General features: G+C 47.4%; 1 protein-coding gene across 2 annotated transcripts in view; it reads right to left on the bottom strand.

Moving 5' to 3' along the window:
• Positions 1–1,180: 1,180 nt before the first annotated feature.
• Lats2 (large tumor suppressor kinase 2) overlaps positions 1,181–9,690 on the bottom strand; it is a 55,045-nt gene continuing 46,535 nt past the window's right edge. The window contains exons 5-8 of one of the 2 annotated variants that reach the window (XM_028870406.1): positions 8,854–9,436; positions 8,180–8,362; positions 6,199–6,305; positions 1,181–3,367 (exon numbers count right to left, since the gene is read on the bottom strand). In XM_028870406.1, the coding sequence (XP_028726239.1) occupies positions 2,861–3,367; positions 6,199–6,305; positions 8,180–8,362; positions 8,854–9,436 (1,380 nt within the window). In that variant the 3' untranslated portion in view covers positions 1,181–2,860. Of the gene's footprint in view, positions 3,368–6,198; positions 6,306–6,355; positions 6,412–8,179; positions 8,363–8,853; positions 9,437–9,690 lie in introns of those variants that run through there. The other variant, XM_028870409.1, reaches the window with a different exon arrangement.

Raw genomic sequence — 9,690 nt, 5'->3', positions numbered from 1 at the left:
TTAATCCTAGCACCTGGGAGGCAGAGGCAGGCAGAGCTCTGAGTTTGAGGCCAGCCTGGTCTACAGAGCGAGTTCATGGATAGCAAAGGCTACGTGGTGAGACCCTGTATCAAAACCAACCAACCAACCCAGAAACTGAATGTCCACTTGAGGAGGTTGTTTCTAAAACCTTAATGGGATGCTATGGAGTAACAATAAAGAGTGAAGAGAGCTGGGCGTGGAGCTTAACGTAGCACTTGGCATGCATGCGGCCTTGGGTTCAATCTCAGCACTGCTAAGAATAAGAGCTTCCGTGCTGAGACCCACTGTCAAGAAAACGGATGGAAACAAAACAAAAAACCACAGTGTTCTTGTGGGCTACAGTGTATTTCTCCTCATACTGCACTTCTCCCAGGATGCACACCATGGCCATTTGTGGTCTATAGGGAAATGAAATGACTTTTTAAAGCATATGACTGGATCTATTCAAAAGAAAGACTACCCCAGAGTAAACCAAATGCCAGAGTAAACCAAATGCAAACTATTTCAAACAAAAGGCTGTGAGCTTGGCAGTCTTCTCCAGTGTGACAATAACACTGTTCCAGGGGAGAGGCTGTTTTGGCTTATGGGCAGCCTGTTCCCCGTGTGGGCCTGAGGTGAGGCTGATCTCTCAGCAAAACAACGCACTGTGCTGCTGCAGACAGAGTGGCGAGTTAGGAAGGGGCCAGGGCCCAGCATGCATCCCCCGGGGCTTCCTACTCCTCCTCACCTACTTTCTACCACCTCCCAGTACCGTGAAAAGATGCAGCAAGGATTAATCCCTGGGTTAAGGCAGAGCCCCTACCGTCCAGCTGCTTGTAACAGCATCACAGCTTGAGGGACGCCACACTTCCACCCCAGCAGTATCCACACTTCCACCCCAGCAGTATCCCTCTTCCAGGCTGGGATGACCCAGGAGTTGCAGCTGCTTACACTTGATTTGATTCCTATCGTCTCTTTTGAATCACAACCCACTCAGAAACCCTAACGAGGCATATTTATCCCAATTTTACCATTTACAGATGTCACACGATCTTAGGTTGATCTGGACTCACTCTCTCTGCCCTCTGTTGTCAGAAACCTGGTGGCCGGTAAATCAGTAGGAAAATGCTTATTCTGTAAGACCTTACAGGCTTCAACAAAACACCACCAACGAAGAGACTTGGATTTAAAGTTTTAATAATAAATTGTGCCAGTAGAAGCTTTCAAAGGCAATGATATATCAATAAATAATAGTTAAATCGAGTTCCTGAGAAAGAACCTACCACATGAAACTATGTCAGAGCGCTGTAAATAACACGGCATTACTACAAAATAGCAAGAATACTGTAAGTCACAATACAAGCACAGCAGACTTCAGAATATGCCATTCATACAAATGTAAACCAGGACACAGGAATGTTTCTTAGACATAGATAAATTTGTAAGTGTTTCTGCCTAGATACATACTAAGTAACGGATACATTATGCTAAGAACCTCAAGGAAAGTATGTGGAATAGTATAATGAAAATGTGATGCATTCCATCTTTTAAAAAGCAAAAGAAACTGAATGTATTCAAATATAATCACTTTAAATAGGAACCATACTAATTTGAAGTAAGGAATATTTTGTGTGTTTATCTATAGTTATATATACACCTATATGTCTAAGAAAAAAATGTATGGCTTGTTTTTGTACTTCAATGTCACTTTGAAGAATCTTTTTTCTTTTTACAAAGTTAGAAAAACGTGTTGGTTAAGCCATCTTAAGATCTGACACCTCGCCGTGTGAGAAGCCCAGGAGGACTGAGTCTCACGGTGACGCCTTGGCTGACCGAGGAAACAGGACACAACACTTACCTCGCCTTTTGGTGCGGGAACCCCTTGGTGAAAAAACTTAGGTCCCCGCTACAGCTTTCCACATACCAAGACTGACGGCATGCTGGACTAGAAAAGTGGACAGAGTGCTACGATTATACCCAACGTTTTGGCATAGCTGAATTAATCCCTTTTGATGTGTTTCATATATGACAAACGTTTACATTTGCTTCCCAAAGAACCCAGTCATATCCAAGACACACACGTTTAAAAAAAAAAAAATCACACTTCAGTTACATATAAGCATTTCTTTAACAATAAGGGCTACAATCATCACCCACACAATACATTATCAGCACACTTTCTAGAATACCTCATTTAAAAACATATTCACAGGACCTGCTGTGAATGGCAAGATACGGTAATTTATAATAGAAAACTGCTCCCGCAGCACTTTCCACACCTCAGACACGGCCCGCCCATCACTGCCTGTGTCACTCTCTCTAGGATACTATAATAGGCAAAGAAAAGGAAAAGCACAAAAGCAGCTTTTAAACATTACATCACAACTTTGAAATGTGGGAAAACTATAAAACAAAGCCACCGTGTAGATACACGGTCTGCGTGACTTGGAGCGGAGCGCGGTCTTTTCTCTCACTTATTGCACAGACTTCTTATCACATGTTCTTCAGTTCTTACTTCGTTTCTACATGTGGACAAGTGCTATCAGATAAAACACATACGGAAGTAACAGCAGCATGGTTTGTCAAAGTTAATCCTTATAATTTAGTAAGAAAAAAATGGGTATCCATAAAATAAGTGCTCTTTCCATATTGTACTAAATTTTTAAAAATATTGTTTTAATGCAGTGAAGGTCCTCAGAGGACCAATTCCAAGTCATGGTGACCCTCCCTGTTGCCCATTAGCCAGAACTAGAAATGAAGGATTCCTAAACTTGAGTTTGTCTTTATAAAAATCTTGTTTGGGGTTTTCTTGTCAGCGACCAGAGCTTCCCGAGATGTGATCGCCGAGGCCCCGGGCCGCTTACACGTACACCGGCTGGCAGCTCTCGGCAGCGGCGGCGGCGGCGGCGGCGGCGGCACTCCCCAGCTCCGCATCCTCGGGGTCTGCGCTCTCGGCCGGCTCCGAGGGCTTCGGGCACCGGAAAGGGTAGCCGTTGTCGTCGAAGAACCTGCGGAAGGTGAACTCGTAGAAGGCGTGCTCTGGGTGCTTGCTGTGGGGGGAGGCCAGCGTGTCCCAGGCCTTGGCGCTCTCCCCGCTGGCCTCGTGCCAGGGGCTTTCTTCATCCACCGGGTCAAAATTGGAGGTGTCCATGGGGTGGCTGATGGTGGGGACGTAGGGCGCGGGCTGCTTCCGGATGTCGCGGGAGAAGTCGATGGCGCTGAAGAAGGGGTGCGCCTTGAGGTCGTCGGCCCCGTCCCTGCCCAGGCGGCTGTCGGCCGCGCAGCACAGCCTGGTGATGAGGTCGCGGGCCTCGGCGCTCAGCTTCACCTGCGCGGGGATGTGCAGCGTGTTCTCCCAGTTGATGACCTGTGCGGGGCAGAGCGAGCGGGCGGGGTTAGAGCTTCCGCAGCCTAGGTCCAAACTCTTGGGCGATGGCGAGGGCTTTCTGCCGGGCCACCACAGTGCTCACTTGGTATGGGCTGCGGCTGGCGGCTGGCCTCTGGAATTTTTCTTTTCTTTGAGAATAACTGACCCCAGCTGGCCTTGGCCTCATCTGGGTGGTCATTAACTATTATCTGTCACGAAGCCGTGTGTACCGGGAAGAAAAAACTAACATCTGCTTTGGTCAGGCTTAGGCCCAGAGTGGGACTGGACAGTGTACCCGAGGGCTGCTGGAGAGGCTCCACCTACAGCAAGTGTATCAGAGAGACTGAAACTATGAAATGTGAGCCGGGTCTCTGTGAGTTCGAGGCCAGCCTGGTCTACAGAGCGAGATCCAGGACAGGCACCAAAACTACACAGAGAGACCCTGTCTCTGAGAAAAAAAAAAAAAAATTATGAAATATGACCCAGGTCTTCTTGATTATGATACCAAGACACCAGCAGGAAAGAAAAAGTATGTTGGGTTTCATGAACATTACAAACTTTTGTGCTATGGACGATGGCACACATCTAGCATCTCAGTGCTTCAGAGGCGGGGCAGGGCAGCTGCAGGCTCAAGGCCAGTCTGGTCTACATGGGGAGTTCCAGGCCAGGCAGGGGTATGCTACTGGGACCTCACTAACTGAACTTACTAAGAATGAAGAGTACCCATCAAACAGACTGCATCTGCAAAGCATACATGTGTAGAGGACTTAATATCTAAAATGCATAGAGAACTCCTCCAACAAATAATCTGAATTTTAGAACAGGATTAAAGACAATTGGCCATTCTCATAAAACTATACGATTGGTAAATGAGTCCGGGGGCACATGCTTAATATCACTAACGACCAGGGAAACCCGAATGAAAACCCTGGTGACACACTACCTCACTCACACCCACCCATTAGGATGACTGGGTTGGTGGTGCATGCCTGCAATCCTGGCACTCGGGAGGTGAAGGCAGATGAGCACCAGCAGGTGGCGGCAAGGATGGAGATAAAATGGTACACCTCTGGAGTGAAATGGAACACAGATGTTGCCAAGCACCGTGGTTCAGATGTGTAATCTCAGAATTGAGGAAAACTGCAAACTGAGACAGGAGGATGTCTCAAGCTTAAAATTAGTCTGGTCTATGTATGGTGAGACTGTCTCAAAAAAAAAAAAAAGATGGATGAATGAATACATGCATATAAAACAGTGTGGTTGTTCTTAACAGTTTGGCAGTTCTAAGAGGGAAAATCCAGAATGATTGAGGAGGGCTTGAAGCAGGAGCAGAGCACCTGTGTGCAGAGACACACTAGTCACAGGAGCCAAGGGACACCCAGACACCTGTCAGCCGGTGAATGGGTTATGAAAACACGGGGCACACACTTAAAGGACGGTAATTCAGTCTTAGAAGGAAGGAATCCACACACACACACACACACACACACACACACACACACACACACAGGGACGAACCTTTGAATCCATATATATATATTCATATGTATATGCTATATACATATGAATATATATGTGTGTGTGTGTGTGTGTGTGTGTGTGTGTGTGTGTGTGTGCGCTAAGTGAAAGAAGGCAGTGAAAATAAGACAAACAGTAAGCACAGAACTCCACAGCTATGAGGTACCTGGTCAAATTCTGAGACAAAGGGTACCAGGGCTGGGGAGAGGGGACAGGAGCAGTTATTCAATGGGTATGAAGTTTCTATGTGAGACAAAATATCCAGAAATGGTTTGCAGAGCCCTGTGTGAACACACTTAAGGCTGACAGATCATACACTTCAAAATAGTTGAGTGTAAATTTCCTGTCATACCTATTTTGCCACAATAAAAAAAAAAAGTATCTGGTTTACTATCACGTAGGCAGATCAGTGAGTGGTCAGTTCAGCTAGTAAGCAGAAAATGCCAAAACCAATTGTGCTGTTCAGAGTTACACTGAGCTTTGATTCAAAGCCTGTCTGTCTGTCTCTCTCTCTCTTCCCCTTCCCTCCCCTCTCCTCTCCTGACACAGTGCAGTTTTCTCTGTGTAGCCCTGGCTGTCCTGGAACTCCCTCTATAGACCAGGCTGGCCTTGAACTCAGATCCCCCAGCCCCTGGCTCCTCAGTGCTGGGATCAAAGGCATGTGCCACTACCACCCAGCTGTTCCAGTTTGTTCCACTCCACCATGGACTGATCAGGACATAAAAACTCCCTAGACTTTTGCTTCTGTAAATCCACTCAAGAGTTCAGATTTTCAGCTTAACTCTGAACTAATTAAGGATTACTCATTCAGAAAGTGGCTGTGAATCTAAAATGAATTACTGAATGATTAGCTGATAGGTTCAATTATTTCAGTGAGTATTGGGACTAACACAAGTAGCCTGACCACTGAGCTGCTAATTATAGCCACGGTGAGTGTCCACATAAGCACAGGGCTGATGTTCTCCTCAGGACACGCCAGGCAGGGGGCTGATCCACAGCTGCCACCTGAATTTCACTGTGTGTAGTTCCTGCCTGGACATACAACCAGGGCAGACAGACAGACAGACCAACAGACAGCAATGGTTTAAATAAAGCTACAGGTATACAAATACATTAAAACTCAGGTCTAGCTTTGTTTTAATATAAAAAACTTCAAAAGTATAGGAAAAATAACAGAACCTTTCTTTGGAAAATCCCACTACAAATGACTGCCATTTCTATTCTATTGAGTGTAAGAGGAGAGGTCCAAAACTGGCCAAGGGTTGTGAAAACCACGGTGTTCTGCATCATACGGGCACACACTCCTTGCTTACCTTCAGCTGGGTTTCCGTGGGGGTAGGTGCCAAGAAAGGTGGCTGCCCAACCAACATCTCAAAAAGAATCACGCCAACACTCCACCAGTCACAGAGCTGTGTGTACCCTGAAAGACAGCATTCCCTCAGACACACAGCAAAGACTCCCCTCAGGCATGCGCACTTAGATGGACTACGATATCACACTCCACCAGTCCCAGAGCTGTGTGTACCCTGAAGACAGCATTCCCTCAGCCCCACAGCACAGGCTCCCCTCAGGGCCTGAACACTTAGATGGACTATGATGCTAAAAGGAGAGAGCTACTTAAATGCATGTCCTCAGGCAGGCGGCTCAGACTGGCAGATACAATGAGCTCACACAAAGGTGCAAATAGATATCACACGGCTACAGACATTTGGATTTTCTTATTTTTGATCACTAGTCTTCATAAACACAGGATGCTTTTATAGTAAGAAGACAAGACAGTAATTAATTTTTTATAACTATTTGAGAGCGAGCGAGCAAGTGTGTGTGTGTGTGTGTGTGTGTGTGTGTGTGTGCATGCACTATGGCATATGTCTGGAGGTCAGAGGACACTCTGTGGGCGTCTGCTCCCTCCTTCCACCATGTGGGTCTCAAGGACTGAACTTGGGCGTGGTAGTGCTTTACCCACTGGGTATGGGGCAGGTGTAGAAAGTAGGGCGACTTCCCAGGAAGTTTACAAATCTGTTTAGGATGATGCTGAAGAACATGGAGACTATGGAGAGACCCTGATGTCTCAAAAGCAAAAATAAACAAGAAGGAACATGAAGGTAGCCCACTGTGGCAGTGGACAATTAGCAGTTCACCAAGGCACTGGTGAAGCCAAGTATCCTGCCAGAGCTCCCACCTCGGGTGGTCGGGCTGCCTACAAGGAGGCTGTGGAACAGGTTCATTTATCTTTGAAGTTTCCCACTGTTCCTTCAGGGCCGCACACCTCAGTCAAGCACGGCTTGGTAGTAGGCTCTGGAACAGGAGTAACGAGTTGGAGCATGGATTCTACCTTCATCAGTCCCTCTTGGCACTGATGGCTGCAGAATAATCCTTGCCCATGGGTTCTATAAAATAGTACTCATGGCTGGAGTGTGGGACCTCTCCTGGGCACCAGAACTAGCATTTGCAAGCTTTCAGGAGACACCTTTGTGTACAGGGCTGAGTGGATCAACAGCCCACATCAGACCGTGACCACACTGATGGAAAACCTCATCCTGAACCGAGTTAGACTAGGTCTACAGATACAATGGGAACGGAAAGACTGTGTCTAGATTAGCTACAAGGTTAAGGTGACAGCCCACTGTCACGATGGACACACTTGGGGTTCCTCCAGTTCTGATGCAGACACTGTCCAGACTATCCAGGAAACAAATTTCACCAACAACTAGTAATCTGATGCCCATTAAGGTTTGCACACACTACCTCCTAGGAGTTCTAGGCCCAACACGGAGAATTAATCTGTGAGTCAGACATGGAGTAACTCAGCCTGGACAAGAGAGAGGTAAACTAGAGCTTGGAAATGATGGGCTAGGGAGGGCAGTGGCCCTATGACCCCAGACAGTTTCATCAGTTGACTGTATTTGTTAGTTAATTTATTTTTATGTGTATGGGTGTTTCCCCTGCATGTATGTGTATGTGCCATTTGTGTGCAGCACCCATGGAGGCCAGAAGAGGGCACTGTATCCCCCTGGAAACACGGTTGTGAGCAACCACTTAGATCTGGGAATTGAACCTGAGTCTTCTGGAAGAACAGCCAGTGCTCTTAACCAGTGAGCCATCTCTCCAGGCCCTAGCTGACTCTGAAAGAGCCAGTTAATTGGAGAGTCATTCTGTTGGATCTGAGGTAGAAAGCCCACAACCCACACTCCTCAGTTAGAGGGTGCAGGAACACTGGCTTAATCACGGTGAAGCAGAGGCCCCTCCAGATCAGAGGTGAGATGATGGAGCCCTGTTGCCGGGCTGGCATACCTTTGCGGAGAAGCACCTCGGGTGCGATGTAATTTGGGGTCCCGACCAGAGAGTGAGCCAGGCACCGCTGGTGCTGCTTCTGCGCTCTCTGCTCCAGGGTCTTCAATCTGTCTCCACAGCGACAGTTGGAGACGTCATCCCAGAGGTCACCAGGCTCCATGCTGTCCTGTCTGACGTGGTTCCCTTTACCGAGGGAAAAGGTGCAGTGACAGAAAAGAGCAGAAAAGAACATCAGTTTTGAAACTCAACATTGCAGCAAATCCACAGCTTAAAACAGAAGAGTAATTCAAGATGTCAGTTCATGCCAGCACACGCTCTTTCTCCTTCCACTGACAAACCCAGGGCCTTCTGCATGCCAGTCAGATCTCTTTCACTGAACAACTACTCCAGGAGCCTTGAGACTTATTTTTCAAGGTTTCTTTTAATAGGGCAGTGTGGGAGTTCTTTATAAAAGCCTTTAGTGGTCAAAAAACCATCGTAAGAAAGTCCGCTAACAAAGAAAATACCCTCCACATAGCATAGCACTCCTTTAGGAAGGGAAGCATACCACACAAATCACAGTAACCCACCAACAGATCATTTAGAAATGAGCAGGTGCCATAAGGACTATGTGGCACGTGGCGGGGCTGTCCCCAAGGGGGTGTGGGGGTGACACAGAAGGCCTGAAGTAGTACCTTTCTGGTAGTACTTGGAATTGTGAGTCCACCTGAATCCGGTGCAGAGGCCAAAATCTGTCAGCTTAATGTGACCATCCAGGTCGATCAAGATGTTGTCAGGCTTGATGTCCCTGTGGATGAAGCCCATCTTGTGGACACTCTCAATGGCCAGAGTCAACTCTGCAATGTAGAATCGGGCCAGGTGCTCAGGGAAGACTTCCATCCGGATCAGCAGGCTCATCATATCCCCACCGGGGATGTAGTCCATCACAAAGTACAGGCTGTCCTTGTCCTGGAAGGAGTAGTAGAGTTTGACCACCCACTCATTGTCTGCCTCAGCCAAGATGTCCCTCTCAGCCTTGACGTGGGCCACCTGGTTGCGGTTCAGGACGTCTTTCTTCCTCAGAGTCTTCATGGCATATAGTGCGTGGGTGTCCACCTTACAGGCAAGGCACACTTCTCCAAAGGCACCGATGCCCAGAGTTTTGATTTTCACAAACATGGACTTGTCCATTTTGGCCCTCTTCAGTCTGTTGTAGTTGGACTCCTTCTGGTAGAGGATTTTCCTCATCTGCTCCTGCTCAGCCTCACAGAGTCCAGCCTGCACACAAGGAAAATCATAAAGTCATGTTATAGGGACCCCGCGGCAGCCAAGTGTGTGGGGCAGGGACACCTTGGACCAGCGAGGGCTCTTCAGAAAGACGACGTCTACCGGACTACAGGTGAGGTACCAGCCAGCCTGGATCTTTGTATGTGGACGTGGACATCTATCTCTGCATGAACATCCATACACATATATGCAAATATGGAATCCAGAGAAAATTCTTTCTCTAGGTGATTTTAGGTTCTAAAAGC

Source organism: Peromyscus leucopus, chromosome 9 (genome assembly GCF_004664715.2).
Source record: "Peromyscus leucopus breed LL Stock chromosome 9, UCI_PerLeu_2.1, whole genome shotgun sequence".
Classification (NCBI taxonomy): domain Eukaryota; kingdom Metazoa; phylum Chordata; class Mammalia; order Rodentia; family Cricetidae; genus Peromyscus; species Peromyscus leucopus.
This window is presented reverse-complemented; position numbering and strand designations above follow the sequence as displayed.